Consider the following 16,933-nt stretch of genomic DNA (forward strand, 5'->3'; position numbering starts at 1 on the left):
GCCATGTGTGTGTCTGTCTGTGTGTAAAGGGAAAGGGGATACCTAGTCAGTTGTACAACTGAATGCATTCAACTGAAATGTGTCTTCTGCATTTAACCCAACCCCTCTGAATCAGAGAGGTGCGTGGGTTTGCCTTAATCAACGTCCTCATCTTCGGCACACGGGGAGAAGTTGTTGTTGGGGGTACCTGCCTTGCAGAACGGCAGATTTTTACGCCTTGCCAACTCTGGGATTCTAGCGACCTTTTGGTTGTCTGGCCCAATGCTCTTAACCACTAGGCTACCTGTCGTGTGTGTGTGTGTGTGTGTGTGTGTGTGTGTGTGTGTGTGTGTGTGTGTGTGTGTGTGTGTGTGTTTAATCCCTGTCTGTGTGTGTACTCTAGGTGTCCTACAGAATCTGGGGTTGGAGCAAGACTGTCTGTCTCAGAGAGAGGCAGAGCGCTACGTGGTGAAGATGGACCAGGAGGCCAGGGCGCGCATTGATGACCTCATACAGGAAGCAAACAGGAACCCCAACACACTCTTCATTCTGGTTCATGACCACGCTCACTGGGACATCAGCAGGTGTGTGTGTTTTTGTGAGTACTCGTGTATGTGCATGGGTGTGTGTGTCCTTGTGTTTCTGACATGATCATAACATATATATCCCGTGGTTCCCAGTGGAGGGTATGGTGCCAGCGGTGGTGACTCCGGCAGTGGGTTGGTGGACAGCCTGCTCAACTCCTGTCAGATCAAAGACGCCAACAACATCCTGATTCTCCACGTCACCTCGTTCCCCTTTGCCCTGCAGACACAACACACACGCATCAGCCCATACAACGAGATACACTGGCCCTCTGCTTTCAATAATGTAAGACACTCTCTCACATACACAAACAGTCACACACAGAGAGAGTCACACACACACGTACACTGTTTTCTCAAACTCTTGTTTGTGTGTGTGTGTGTGTGTGTGTGTGTGTGTGTGTGTGTGTGTGTGTGTGTGTGTGTGTGTGTGTGTGTGTGTGTGTGTGTGTGTGTGTGTGTGTGTGTGTGTGTGTGTGTGTGTTTGTGTGTGCGTGCGTGCGTAGGAAGTGGATCTGTACCTTGAGAAGACACAGTACTTTGGTGTGTGTGAGCTGCTGGACTCGACTCGTTCAGGCAGCGGTCTGCCTCTCCTCCGCTACGACAGCTCCTTCGAAAGCATGGCCTCTGTCCTGGAAGAGAGGTAACACACGCATACACACACATACATACACACATACATGCATATACGCACAGAAACACACATATACTCACTCACGCAGTCACACAAACACAAAAAAATACACACAATACATAAGATTTCGTTTGGGCTATCAATGTTTTTTCATATTAAATGTTTGATTTATTTAACCAGGCAAGTTAGTTAAGAACAAATTCTTATTTACAATGGCAGCCTATCCCCGGCCAAACCCGGATGACGCTGGGCCAATTGTGCGCCGCCCTATGGGACTCCCAATCACGGCTGGTTGTGATACAGCCTGGACTCAAACCAGGGTCTGTAGTGACACCTCTAGGACTGAGATGCTGTGCCTTAGACCGCTGTGCCACTCAGGAGCCCAGAAATGACACAAGCATGTAACTACATTTCTTGATGCCCCTGTCCCAGGTTCCCCAAGCTACACAGTGCAGTGATCCGGACCCAGGTTTTAATACAACACTACTGTGTGGCCATGATGGCCGTGTCGGGTCGGTCTGGCTCAGGGGGGCGGAGCCAACATAAACACACCTCCGTCGAGACGCTGGAGATCGTCCAGAGCCTGCTTAGCGCCTCCCAGCGATGCCCCTCCCACCATGGTCACATGGTGCTGCTACGGCTCCCCTCATTGGCTCTGGCAGGGTGGGCCCACCAACGGCTGGTGCGGATCAGACAGAGACTGGGGCTGGGGGAGCTCTTTGAGATCATCCTGGGAAACCCCAGCCAAACCCTCAGCATAGGACAGAGCTTCACTGAGCGCATCAAGGTAAGGTTAAACAACAGGAGAACTGAAGGCCAGCATTCTGGAGTCGCCTCTTCACTGTTGACGTTGAGACTGGTGTTTTGTGGGTATTATTTAAAGAAGCTGCCAGTTGAGGACTTGTGAAGCGTCTGTTTCTCAAACTACACACTCTAATGTACTCTAATGTACTTACTCACTCTAATGTACTTACTCACTCTAATGTACTTACTCTAATGTACTTGCTCAGTTGTGCACCGGGTTCTCCCACTCCTCTTTCTATTCTGGTTAGATCCAGTTTTCACTGTTCTGTGAAGGGAGTCGTACACAGCGTTGTACGAGATCTTTCGTTTCTTGGCAATTTCTCGCATGGAATAGCCTTCATTTCTCAGAACAAAAATAGACTGACGAGTTTCAGAAGAAAGTTATTTGTTTCTGGCCATTTTGAGCCTGTAATCGAACCCACAAATGTGGATGCTCCAGATACTCAACTAGTCTAAAGAAGGCCAGTTTTATTGCTTCTTTAATCAGGACAACAGTTTTCAGCTGTGCTAACATAATTGCAAAAGGGTTTTCTAATAATCAATTAGCCTTTTAAAATGATAAACTTGGATTAGCTAACACAACGTGCCATTGGAACACAGGAGTGTGTTGGGGTGGGCATTCTATGTTTTTGTTCTATGTGTTGTATTTCTGCTTTTGGCCTGGTATGGTTCCCAATCAGAGGCAGCTGTCAATCGTTGTCTCTGATTGAGAACCATACTTAGGTAGCCTGTGTTCCCACTTTGATTTGTGGGTAATTGTTCTCTGTCTCTGTACCAGACAGGACTGTTTCGTTTGTTCCATTTAGTTATTTTTGTTCTAGTGTTGAGTGTAATTAGAAGATCATGAACACGTACCACTCTGCACCTTGGTCCTCTCCTTCTTCCACCTACGACAGCCGTTGCACAGTGATGGTTGCTGATAATGGGCCTCTGTACTCCAATGTAGATACTCCATACAAAATCAGCCTTTTCCAGCTACAATAGTCATTAACAACATTAACAATGTCTACACCTTATTTCTGATCAATCTGATGTTATTTTAATGGACAAAAAAACAACAAAATCTTTCAAAAAACAAGAACATTTCTAAGTGACCCCAAACCTTTGGATGGTAGTGTATGTTTAAAGCGTCTCTGAGTAGAAGTGCTGATTTAGGATCAGTTTTGCCTTTTAGATCACATGAACAGGGATAAGGATCTAGCTTAGGGTTGTTACCCCACGTGACAGTTAGCTACAGTAGGTTCCTTAGTGGACAGCATTGTAATACCATCTCAAAGTAGGGCAGGCGACATATACTGTAACCTTATACAATCTATTACTGTCCTAGTACTTGGTAAACGCCTGTGTGTGTGTGTGTGTGTGTGTGTGTGTGTGTGTGTGTGTGTGTGTGTCCAGACATGGCTGAAGATCCAGGAGACAGACTGGGTTCCTCGTACCTACCTGGAGCTAGAGGCCCTGCCCTGCATCCTCATCCTCTCTGGGGCAGACCCCCTGGGAGAGTCCCTACCCAGGTACACACGCACGCAAGCACACTCACACACACACATACGCAAACATTGGATTGGTTGATTGATGTATTTTCTCTCTCCTCCGACCAGATCACTGAAGTACTGTGATCTGCGTGTGATAAGCTCCTCCTACCTGCAGCGCACAGCATTGGAGCAGGAGCTAGGATTGGCGGCCTACCTGGTGAGGGTGGAGTCCCAGGGGTCACAACCCCACGGCCACGCCCCCGGCCTGGGCAGTGACCTATCAGAGAGCGACTCAGACAAACTCAACAGCACCGACAATGAGGAGAAGGAGGGGGGAGAGAACAGTGAGAGATGTTCAGTTAAATTAAATACAACTAAATTCTAGCAATTAAATGAGACAATGTCAGGTGTTTCTAACACTTAACAACACATTTGACTGTTTATACATCAACAGTATAACTCACCTGTGTTCTTCTCTATATCAACAGTATAACTCACCTGTGTTCTTCTCTATATCAACAGTATAACTCACCTGTGTTCTTCTCTATATCAACAGTATAACTCACCTGTGTTCTTCTCTATATCAACAGTATAACTCACCTGTGTTCTTCTCTATATCAACAGTATAACTCACCTGTGTTCTTCTCTATATCAACAGTATAACTCACCTGTGTTCTTCTCTATATCAACAGTATAACTCACCTGTGTTCTTCTCTATATCAACAGTATAACTCACCTGTGTTCTTCTCTATATCAACAGTATAAGTCACCTCTGTGTTCTTCTCTATATCAACAGTATAACTCACCTGTGTTCTTCTCTATATCAACAGTATAACTCACCTCTGTGTTCTTCTCTATATCAACAGTATAACTCACCTGTGTTCTTCTCTATATCAACAGTATAACTCACCTCTGTGTTCTTCTCTAACCCTCTTCCTCTTCTCTTCCCTCTAGCTCTGAAATCTGACCTCCCTGGCCTTGGTCACAGCGCTCCCTCTGTCCCTCACCCTCCCTCGGTTCTCCAGCCCCCCCGAACCTTCCACGACAGCATTGCTGCGGACCCCCTCCATCCCCACACCACCCCCCAAGGCCCTCACCGCCCCCCCAACACCCAGCGCCGGCCCTCCATGTCCACTTCCTTGGTTTCCTCCTCCCCCCTACCCCCCTCTCTCCTTCAGGGCTGCTCCTGGGCACGGGGGGTGAGCCGCCCCCCTTCCCTGCTGCTGCCCCGGGGACTCTATGACATCATCAAGGCACGCGACGGGAGCGGGCTGCCTCGCTGCACCTCCTTCCTACCACACCGGTCTGTGGCCTGGGCCAGCTCCTTCAGGTAGGAAAAGTCACACACACACACAAACACACAAACACACACACAGTTGAGTAAGATGATGCTGTATATCAACCTTTCTAATGAAGCTTTCCCTTCCTCTGTGTCAGACCTCTGCTGAGTAAGATGATGACGTGTACAGAACAGTCTCTGTATTACCGCCAGTGGACCATCCCACAGCCCCGCCACATGGACAGCAGCAACCGCCCTGCAGAGGGACGCACAGACAACTTCCATCCCCGCAGACTGCTGCTCAGTGGACCCCCACAGGTATACACAGACAACTTCCATCCCCGCAGACTGCTGCTCAGTGGACCCCCACAGGTATACACAGACATACACACATGCAGGCTGCTGCTCAGAGGACCCCCACAGGTATACACAGACATACACACATGCAGGCTGCTGCTCAGTGGACCCCCACAGGTATACACAGACATACACACATGCAGGCTGCTGCTCAGTGGACCCCCACAGGTATACACAGACATACACACATGTAGACTGCTGCTCAGTGGACCCCCACAGGTATACACAGACATACACACATGCAGACTGCTGCTCAGTGGACCCCCACAGGTATACACAGACATACACACATGCAGACTGCTGCTCAGTGGACCCCCACACGTATACACAGACAACTTCCATCCCCGCAGACTGCTGCTCAGTGGACCCCCACAGGTATACACAGACATACACACATACAGACTGCTGCTCAGCGGACCCCCACAGGTATACACAGACATACACACATGTAGACTGCTGCTCAGTGGACCCCCACAGGTATACACAGACATACACACATGCAGACTGCTGCTCAGTGGACCCCCACAGGTATACACAGACATACACACATGCAGACTGCTGCTCAGTGGAAACACACACACACACACATACATAGCCTTACACACACACACCAAAACAAACACACGCCATACTGACTCCTGTAAACTGTTCAGGTGGGGAAGACAGGGGCGTACCTCCAGTTTCTGGGCATCCTGTCTCGTATGCTGATCCGACTGATGGAGGTGGACATCTATGATGAGGAAGATATCAACTTCAGTGAGTTACCATGACAACACTCCCATAACCACTGTGGCTGTGGGTCTCTGAATTGTGTTTTACACCTCTGTGCTATTGTATATTAGAGCAGGGAAGGGTGCAGAGTCTTAATAGTCCAACAGCTCACTGAGAGCACCTTCTATTCAACTGAATGGGATGACAGATAGATACACCTTCTATTCAACTGAATGTGATGACAGATAGATACACCTTCCATTCAACTGAATGTGATGACAGATAGATACACCTTCCATTCAACTGAATGTGATGACAGATAGATACACCTTCTATTCAACTGAATGTGATGACAGATAGATACACCTTCCATTCAACTGAATGTGATGACAGATAGATACACCTTCCATTCAACTGAATGTGATGACAGATAGATACACCTTCCATTCAACTGAATGTGATGACAGATAGATACACCTTCCATTCAACTGAAAGTGATGACAGATAGATACACCTTCCATTCAACTGAATGTGATGACAGATAGATACACCTTCCATTCAACTGAATGTGATGACAGATAGATACACCTTCCATTCAACTGAATGTGATGACAGATAGATACACCTTCCATTCAACTGAATGTGATGACAGATAGATACACCTTCCATTCAACTGAATGTGATGACAGATAGATACATCATCTGGGCCGTGCTGACACTTCAACGGTCCAAGATTCTAGAAAACAGCGGTGCAGACGCAGAAGCGGTTTGGACTCTGATAACCCTACATGAGGTTTTTTAAGGCGCTATTATTAGCTGTTATGAATGTATTGTGAATATATACATATCTGTGTTGTATAGGTGGTCAGCTGAAGCGTGTCCAGTACCAGCCAACCTGTGCCTCCTGGCCAGTCACAGACACACTGATGGGCATTCCGTTTGACTACACCGTCCACGACCCCAAATATGAAGACATCAGCACTGTCTACTGCCCTGACTACTACCCCAACACTGATGGTTGGACATTAAGCGGGACATCTCTCTAGGACCATAACATTATCATAGGCAGTCTTACTAGATCATTGTCTTGGACCTCCTGGTCTTTTGTTCTACTATTGTAGAAAAAACAAACTAGATAACCAATGACTGGCTAAACTCTGTAGCTGTGTACAGTATGTGGTTCTGGTTCTCAGATGCTCTATGGTTATTCCATGGTTGTTGACTGGTGTTCTCCTGGTCGACTAACCCCCAGCCCCTGCTCTCCCCCCAGGAATCCCCAGACGTCAGGAGGACGTGTATCTGCGGAGGCATACGGCCAGAATCAAACTGTCTAAATACGCAGCCTACAACACCTACCACCACTGTGAGCAGTGTCACCAGTACACGGGCTTCAACCCTGCATACCAGGTGAGAAGAGAACACACACACACACACAGTCTCAAACACACACACACGGTCTCAAATACACACATGGTCTCAAACACACACACACACACACAGTCTCAAACACAATGTTTATTATTAGCTGTACTAATCAGTGTATAGTTGGTCTTTAATATGTTGTTATGTTGTATCTCTCTGGGACATGATCATTTATTATAAATATATGATAATTTATAAATATAAACATACAATGCCTTCCAAAGTTTTCAGACCCCTTGACCCATGCAGGCAGACCCCTTGACCCATGCAGGCAGACCCCTTGACCCATGCAGGCAGACCCCTTGACCCATGCAGGCAGACCCCTTGACCCATGCAGGCAGACCCCTTGACCCATGCAGGCAGACCCCTTGACTCATGCAGGCAGACCCCTTGACCCATGCAGGCAGACCCCTTGACTCATGCAGGCAGACCCCTTGACCCATGCAGGCAGACCCCTTGACTCATGCAGGCAGACCCCTTGACCCATGCAGGCAGACCCCTTGACCCATGCAGGCAGACCCCTTGACCCATGCAGGCAGAGCCCTTGACTCATGCAGGCAGACCCCTTGACCCATGCAGGCAGAGCCCTTGACCCATGCAGGCAGAGCCCTTGACCCATGCAGGCAGACCCCTTGACCCATGCAGGCAGACCCCTTGACCCATGCAGGCAGACCCCTTGACCCATGCAGGCAGACCCCTTGACCCATGCAGGCAGACCCCTTGACCCATGCAGGCAGACCCCTTGACCCATGCAGGCAGACCCCTTGACTCATGCAGGCAGACCCCTTGACCCATGCAGGCAGAGCCCTTGACCCATGCAGGCAGACCCCTTGACCCATGCAGGCAGACCCCTTGACCCATGCAGGCAGACCCCTTGACCCATGCAGGCAGACCCCTTGACTCATGCAGGCAGACCCCTTGACCCATGCAGGCAGAGCCCTTGACCCATGCAGGCAGACCCCTTGACCCATGCAGGCAGACCCCTTGACCCATGCAGGCAGACCCCTTGACCCATGCAGGCAGACCCCTTGACCCATGCAGGCAGACCCCTTTTTCCACATTTTGTAAATTGATTTCTAAAATATCAACATTTCAACTAAATTGATTCAATAAAAAAAATCCTCAGCAATCTACAAAAAATACCCCATAATGACAAGGCAAAACAGGTGTAGATATTTTTTGCACATGTATTACAATTTAAAAACAGAAATACCTTATTTACATAAGTATTCAGACCCTTTGCTATAAGACTCTAAATTGAGCTCAGGCGCATCCTGTTTCCATTGATCATCCTTGAGATGTTTCTGTTTTTTATTTTTTATACATTTGCAAAAATGTCTAAAGCTGTTTTTGCCTTGTCATTATGGGTTATTTTGTGTAGATTTATGAGGGGAAAGCTTTTTTAAAATCAATTTTAGAATGAGGCTGTAATGTAAGAAAATGTGGGAAAAGTCAAGGGGTCTGACTACATTCTGAATGCATTGTAGATGTGTAGATGTATATCTATCCTATATGTGTAGATGTATGATAATGTATTCTATGTGTGTAGATGTATGATAATGTATTCTATATGTGTATATGTATGATAATGTATTCTATGTGTGTAGATGTATGATAATGTATTCTATATGTGTAGATGTATGATAATGTATTCTATATGTGTAGATGTATGATAATGTATTCTATGTGTGTAGATGTATGATAATGTATCCCATATGTGTAGATGTATGATAATGTATTCTATATGTGTAGATGTATGATAATGTATTCTATGTGTGCAGGTGTATGATAATGTATTCTATATGTGTAGATGTATGATAATGTATTCTATATGTGTAGATGTATGATAATGTATTCCATGTGTGTAGATGTATGATAATGTATTCTATATGTGTAGATGTACGATAATGTATTCTATATGTGTAGATGTATGATAATGTATTTTATGTGTGTATATGTATGATAATGTATTCTATATGTGTAGATGCATGATAATGTATTCTATGTGTGTAGATGTATGATAATGTATTCTATATGTGTAGATGTATGATAATGTATTCTATATGTGTAGATGTATGATAATGTATTCTATATGTGTAGATGTATGATAATGTATTCTATATGTGTAGATGTATGATAATGTATTATATATGTGTAGATGTATGATAATGTATTCTATATGTGTACATGTTCAATCATGAATTTATGTGTAGATGTATGATCATGCATTCTATATGTGTATATGTATAATAATGTATTCTATGTGTAGATGTATGATAATGTATTTTATTTGTGTAGATGTATAATAATGTATTCTCTATGTGTAGATGTATGATAATGTATTCTCTATGTGTATATGTATAATAATGTATTATATATGTGTAGATGTATGATAATGTATTCTATATGTGTAGATGTATGATAATGTATTCTATGTGTGTAGATGTATGATAATGTATTCTATATGTGTAGATGTATGATAATGTATTCTATATGTGTAGATGTATGATAATGTATTCTATGTGTGTAGATGTATGATAATGTATTCTATATGTGTAGATGTATGATAATGTATTCTATATGTGTAGATGTATGATAATGTATTCTATGTGTGTAGATGTATGATAATGTATTCTATATGTGTAGATGTATGATAATGTATTCTATATGTGCATACAGTTGAAGTCGGAAGTTTACATACACTTAGGTTAGAGTCATTAAAACTAGTTTATATACACTTAGGTTGGAGTCATTAAAACTAGTTTATATACACTTAGGTTGGAGTCATTAAAACTAGTTTATATACACTTAGGTTGGAGTCATTAAAACTAGTTTATATACACTTAGGTTGGAGTCATTAAAACTGGTTTACATGCACTTAGGTTGGAGTCATTAAAACTAGTTTACATACACTTAGGTTGGAGTCATTAAAACTCGTTTTTCAACCACTCCACACATTTCTTGTTAACAAACTATAGTTTTGGCAAGTTGGTTAGGGCATCTACTTTGTGCATGACACAAGTACTTTTTCCAACAATTGTTTATAGACATATTATTTCACTGTATCACAATTCCAGTGGGTCAGAAGTTTACATAAGCTAAGTTGACTGTGCCTTTAAACAGCTTGGAAAATTCCAGAAAATTATGTCATGGCTTTAGAAGCTTCTGATAGGCTAATTGACATAATTTGAGTCAATTGGAGGTATACCTGTGGATGTATTTCAAGGCCTACCTTCAAACTCAGTGCCTCTTTGCTTGACATCATGGAAAAATCTAAGTAAAACGAGTCCTATAATCGACATAACCTGAAAGGCTGCTCAGCAAGGAAGAAGCCACTGCTCCAAAACCGCCATAAAAAAAGTCAGACTACAGTTTGCAACTGCACATGGGGACAAAGATCCTACTTTTTGGAGAAATGTCCTTTGGTCTGATGAAACAGCTTGGTCACAAATGGATCTTCCAAATGGACAATGACCCAAAACATACTTCCAAAGTTGTGGCAAAATGGCTTAAGGACAACAAAGTCAAGGTAACGCCCTGACCTCAATCCCATAGAAAATTTGTGGGCAGAACTGAAAAAGCGTGTGCAAGCCCACAAACCTGACTCAGTTACACCAGCTCTGTCAGGGGGAATGGGCCAAAATTCACCCAATTTATTGTGGGAAACATTTGACCCAAATTAAACAATTTAAAGACAATGCTACCAAATTTGAGTGTATGTAAACTTCTGACCCACTGAGAATGTGATGAAATAAATAAAAGCTGAAATAATACATTCTCTCTACTATTATTCTGACATTTCACATTCTTAAAATAAAGTGATGATCCTAACTGACCTAAGACAGGGATTTTTACTAGGATTAAATGTCAGGAATTGTGAAAAACCGAGTTTAAATGTATTTGGCTAAGGTGTATGTAAACTTCTGACTTCAACTGTATGTATGATAATGAAGCTTCTGATAGGCTAATTGACATAATTTGAGTCAATTGGAGGTATACCTGTGGATGTATTTCAAGGCCTACCTTCAAACTCAGTGCCTCTTTGCTTGACATCATGGAAAAATCTAAGTAAAACGAGTCCTATAATCGACATAACCTGAAAGGCTGCTCAGCAAGGAAGAAGCCACTGCTCCAAAACCGCCATAAAAAAAGTCAGACTACAGTTTGCAACTGCACATGGGGACAAAGATCCTACTTTTTGGAGAAATGTCCTTTGGTCTGATGAAACAGCTTGGTCACAAATGGATCTTCCAAATGGACAATGACCCAAAACATACTTCCAAAGTTGTGGCAAAATGGCTTAAGGACAACAAAGTCAAGGTAACGCCCTGACCTCAATCCCATAGAAAATTTGTGGGCAGAACTGAAAAAGCGTGTGCAAGCCCACAAACCTGACTCAGTTACACCAGCTCTGTCAGGGGGAATGGGCCAAAATTCACCCAATTTATTGTGGGAAACATTTGACCCAAATTAAACAATTTAAAGACAATGCTACCAAATTTGAGTGTATGTAAACTTCTGACCCACTGAGAATGTGATGAAATAAATAAAAGCTGAAATAATACATTCTCTCTACTATTATTCTGACATTTCACATTCTTAAAATAAAGTGATGATCCTAACTGACCTAAGACAGGGATTTTTACTAGGATTAAATGTCAGGAATTGTGAAAAACCGAGTTTAAATGTATTTGGCTAAGGTGTATGTAAACTTCTGACTTCAACTGTATGTATGATAATGTATTCTATATGTGTATTTTATATGTGTAGATGTAGAAAATCTTTATTATATATGTTTATTCTATATGTGTAAACATATGATAGCTTCTTCTATATGTGTGAATGTATGATAATATATTATATCTGTGCATATGTATAATAATGTATTATATATGTGTATTCTATATGTGTATATGTATAATAATGTATTCTATATGTGTAGATGTATGATAATGTATTCTATATGTGTATATGTATGATAATGTGTTATATATGTTTATTCTACATGTGTTGATGTAAGGTAATGTATTCTCCATGTGTAGATGTAAGGTAATGTATTTTATGTGTAAGGACAGATGCTTGGAGAAGAGAAGCAAGTACAGGGAGTGAACATTTAATTAATACACGTCTGTATGATAATGTATTCTATATGTGTATTATATATGTGTAGATGTATGATAATGTATTCTATATGTGTACATGTTCAATCATGAATTTATGTGTAGATGTATGATCATGCATTCTATATGTGTATATGTATAATAATGTATTCTATGTGTAGATGTATGATAATGTATTTTATTTGTGTAGATGTATAATAATGTATTCTCTATGTGTAGATGTATGATAATGTATTCTCTATGTGTATATGTATAATAATGTATTATATATGTGTAGATGTATGATAATGTATTCTATATGTGTATTTGTATGATAATGTGTTATATATGGTTATTCTACATGTGTAGATGTATAATAATGTATTCTATATGTGTAAATGTATAATAATGTATTTTATTTGTGTAGATGTATGATCATGTATTTTCTTTGTGCATTGTATACGTGTAGATGTATGATCATGTATTTTCTTTGTGTATTGTATATGTGTAGATGTATGAGTTGACCCTGCATGCCTTCACCTTCTCCCACCTGCTGCTGGGGGAGGATATCCAGCTCTACTTCATCATTCCCAAGTCTAAACACCACCACTTCAGCTTCAGCCAACCAGGAGGCCAATTAGAGAGCATGAGACTGCCCCTCACCTCCGATTGGGTAATCTAACTAAGCCCTTCACCCTTAATACTAACCCTAATGCCCATTCTCTACCCTTCGTTCCTGAGGTGTGCACTCATCCACTCCCCTTTATGGATGTGAAATAAATGGATTGGTTTAAGAAATAGGGTGCTAACTCATTACAGCAATCCAGTGTCTTTAAATCTGATAGGGGGATTGAGCAGGTACACATGTCAAGGAGAAGAGTAGAGAATCGAACCATAGCAGTACACTACTAACCCCTTCCTCAAACCCACAATCAGTGAAGTGAGGATGCACTGCATAATCTCACCACCAGGGAGCTCCCAAGAGCCTATTTTTCCTCTCTTACTCTTTATTCATTTCTTTCTTTATTTCCTATAGTACTTCCATATCTGAAACCTCCACTAACATATACAGTCAACATAATACATAGTATAGAAACCCTGAAAAGATCAAATCTTTGCAGAACCCACTCAAACTTGTGTATGTTTCTCGTTCCCCTATCAGAACCCAGACTGTATCAAGAGTCCCATCTTCACCCCAACAACAGGTCGTCATGAGCATGGCCTGTTCAACCTGTACCACGCCATGGATGGGGCGGCCCACCTCCACATCCTGGTCATCAAGGAGTATGAGATGGCTGTCTATAAGAAGTACTGGCCCAACCACATTATGCTGGTGCTGCCTACCATCTTCAATGGAGCCGGGCTCGGTACGCTATAACCACCTCCAGCTCCACTCTCTTTCTCACTAACTCACTCATTCTCTTACTCTCTCTCTCACTCCCCCTCCCTTCATCTATCTCTCACCCTCTGCCCGATCACAAATAAACGAACTAACATACATTATGAGATACAGAGACAATGTCTCCCTCTCTGACCTCTGCCCCCTCCCCCAGGTGCGGCCCACTTCCTGATCAAGGAGCTGTCCTATAACAACCTGGAGCTGGAACGCAGCCGCAGGGTGGAGGGAGGAGGGCCGCCAGCCGACGTCTGGCCCTTCATCATCCTCTCTGACGACTCTTGCGTCATGTGGAACGCTGTGGACCTGGACTCACACAGGTATACAGTCACACACACACATACACACGACAAGGAATGATTCTCAGCTACACACACAACAACACAATTCATTGTTGTCCTTGCATAGCTCTGTAATCCTCTCTCTCTTTCTCTCTTCCAGTACCTCAGGCCCTGCAGAGAGGAACGTGTCTCTGAAGCAGATGCTGCAGCACATGGAGGCGTGTCCTGACCTCACACAGTTTGGCCTCTGTGGGATCAGGAAGTGGAGCAGTCACTTCCCAGGTCAGGGGTCAGGGGGAGGAGCTCGTCACAGGGAGCCTTTCTCCAGAGGACACCTCCATGACTTCCTGCTTCTAAACGTGGACCTGACCCAGGGCATCCAGTTCAACCAGAACAGGTGAGACAGTAGACTAGAATTGAATAATATGCTAGAATAGTCCTGTACAACCAAAATGGATTAGAGAGGACAGACCCTTGACTTTAGATAAGTCATTTGTTTTGGAAGAAGAGTATGGTGGCAGGTTGAAATGGTTTCTATGTGAACCATCCCTCACTCTTTCTCTCTGCCTCTTCTCTTTCCCTTCGCTCCTCTTCTCCCTCTCTCCTCTCTTCCTCTCTTCCCCCTCTCCTCCTCAGGTTTACGTGTGATGATGTTGACTTCACCCTGCGAGTCCACAGTGCTGGTCTGCTCATCTGTCGTTTCAACAACTTTAGTGTGATGAAGAAACAGATCTCTATTGGAGGATACCACACCTTCATCATCAAGAACAAGGTACAGTCTTACACACACACACACAACCACACACACAAACATACACTCACAACATCATCTTCAAATCAAATGTGGTGTTCCGCAGGGATCGATTCATATCCCTCTGTAATGTGATGTCTCAGTTGTAATGTTGTTGTAATGTTGTTGTAATGTTGTTGTACCGTTCATGCTAGGACCATTGTAATGTTGATATAATGTTTCAGATGACTGACGTCCCCACCTCGGTCCAGCCGTCTCAGTATATCTGTGCCCCGGACAGCAAGCATCCATTCCTGGCCACGCCTGCACAGCTACTGCTGGAGAAATACCTGCAACACTCTAGCCTGTTCCCCCTTAGCACATGCAACTACACACACCCCATACTGTCTGTAGACTGCTACCTCAACCTGGGGCCTGAGGTACACACACACACACACACACACACACACACACACACACATGCAAATAAATATGTGATTGTTCCGATGTCAGATCAGTCATTGGGGTATATCTCTTTCCCTCCCTCTCTCCTTCCTTCCTTCCTTCCTTCCCTCCATCCCCCCCCCCCCTCTCTCTCTCTCCAGGTGACGGTGTGTTTTGTGAGTTCCAGACCTCGCTCCATCAACATCTGTACTACAGGGCTGCTGTTCAGCGGCCTGTTGCTCTGCTTCTGGGATTCCTTCGTCACGCCAGGATTCCTAAAGAACTTTCACTTCCTCAAAGGTAAACGTCCACAGACCCATGCAGGCAGACTCACACACAGAGAAGTCATCACTTCCTCAACGGTAAACGTCCACAGACCCATGCAGGCAGACTCACACACAGAGAAGTCATCACTTCCTCAACAGTATTCTCTCTTCCCTCCTCCAGGGGCGGTTCTGTGTGTGATATGTGCTGACCGCAGCTCTCTGAGACAGACAGTGGTGAGGCTGGAGCTCGAGGACGAGTGGAGGTTCCGGCTGAGTGACGAGTTCCAGACAGCCAACGCTAAAGAGGACCGGCCCCTCTTCTTCCTCACAGGGAAACACATATGATCCCCCCTAACTCCTAAACCCATGAATCTCAACCCGTACCCCTCAGCTGGAACCCTGCTGTAGGTTCAAAACAGAAAGGCCAAAACTGTCAAGCCAATAACCCATGGAGAGAGTAGCTGCTAGTGAATATAGCTATGAGTCTGCGACTTGTATGGCTCTGTTTACTGTAGCATTGCTGTGGTATTTACTACAATACTACAATACTCCAATCAGCCCTCCTCCTCTCTGGTGTGATTTGTTACAAGTCATCATTCCACAGTGCATGCCACCATTCTCATTGTAGATAATGAAGTGTTTTTTTTTAAAGACGTTTTTTGTGATATACAATGATTCAATATTTTGCATATATTTTGACAGTTTTGTGTCATGTAAAAAGTACTTATCTATGTAAAAGAAGATGTTTTCTTCAGTGATTTCACGCCAGTGTTCTTCAAGAGGTGAGAACTCTTATGTGTATGTGGCTCTCATTTCTGAAGCTCCGTGTTTGTGGTCTCCTGATTATCAATATGTTGAGAAACTTGAATTGATGTTGTCATGTTCTATAGACACAATGTCCTGTGTACTGTTATGTTTTACAATGTATAAATGTACATGTTCTGAAAACAGTCTCAATCTATTTTACAGTATCTGCTGTTGGTTATGCTGTACATCCGTCTGAATGATGTTTTTTACCATCAGGTCCGAGAGAACCACTCGGAGTGCAGGGTTTCATTCCAGCCCAGCACTAACACACCTGTTTCAAATAATCAACTAATCACAGGCTGTATGTAGTCTGGACCAGGAATAGTTGATGCGGGGCTGGAACAAAAGCCTATGCACCCATTTGCTGTCCAGGTGCTGGAGTCATAAAACCCTGCTCTAAACATTGACTCACTGCTCTTCACACATCTCTCACAGCAACTCTCATTTCCCACCACTGGTGGGTGGTGTCTCCCTCTTTATTCCTCCCCTTTGTATTATTTTTGCTACACGTAGGAGACGCAACACTATCTGTGGCCAGCAGAGGGCAGCACACACTATACATTTAAACTGACGGTCAATGGAAGCTATTGCCACTGGGCTCAAGTTGAGGACAGATGAGAACAATAAATCAAGTCCAATTGAAATGTGCCTTACTGACACCTAACAGT

The 16,933-nt window shown here is 43.6% G+C and overlaps 1 protein-coding gene across 2 annotated transcripts in view; it reads left to right on the plus strand.

The window, feature by feature from the left end:
* Positions 1–16,691, plus strand: part of LOC109893793 (protein GREB1) — a 41,375-nt gene extending 24,684 nt beyond the window's left edge. For both annotated transcript variants that reach the window (XM_031829117.1, XM_031829118.1), the window contains exons 14-32: positions 383–563; positions 660–849; positions 1,070–1,206; positions 1,630–1,984; positions 3,397–3,512; positions 3,600–3,817; positions 4,428–4,803; positions 4,911–5,070; positions 5,763–5,865; positions 6,682–6,837; positions 7,091–7,227; positions 12,853–13,014; positions 13,504–13,708; positions 13,895–14,057; positions 14,179–14,415; positions 14,655–14,790; positions 14,994–15,188; positions 15,354–15,492; positions 15,640–16,691. In XM_031829117.1, the coding sequence (XP_031684977.1) occupies positions 383–563; positions 660–849; positions 1,070–1,206; positions 1,630–1,984; positions 3,397–3,512; positions 3,600–3,817; positions 4,428–4,803; positions 4,911–5,070; positions 5,763–5,865; positions 6,682–6,837; positions 7,091–7,227; positions 12,853–13,014; positions 13,504–13,708; positions 13,895–14,057; positions 14,179–14,415; positions 14,655–14,790; positions 14,994–15,188; positions 15,354–15,492; positions 15,640–15,803 (3,530 nt within the window). In that variant the 3' untranslated portion in view covers positions 15,804–16,691. The remainder of the gene's footprint in view (positions 1–382; positions 564–659; positions 850–1,069; positions 1,207–1,629; positions 1,985–3,396; positions 3,513–3,599; positions 3,818–4,427; positions 4,804–4,910; positions 5,071–5,762; positions 5,866–6,681; positions 6,838–7,090; positions 7,228–12,852; positions 13,015–13,503; positions 13,709–13,894; positions 14,058–14,178; positions 14,416–14,654; positions 14,791–14,993; positions 15,189–15,353; positions 15,493–15,639) is intronic.
* Positions 16,692–16,933: the final 242 nt, after the last annotated feature.

Source organism: Oncorhynchus kisutch, linkage group LG7 (genome assembly GCF_002021735.2).
Source record: "Oncorhynchus kisutch isolate 150728-3 linkage group LG7, Okis_V2, whole genome shotgun sequence".
Lineage (NCBI taxonomy): Eukaryota > Metazoa > Chordata > Actinopteri > Salmoniformes > Salmonidae > Oncorhynchus > Oncorhynchus kisutch.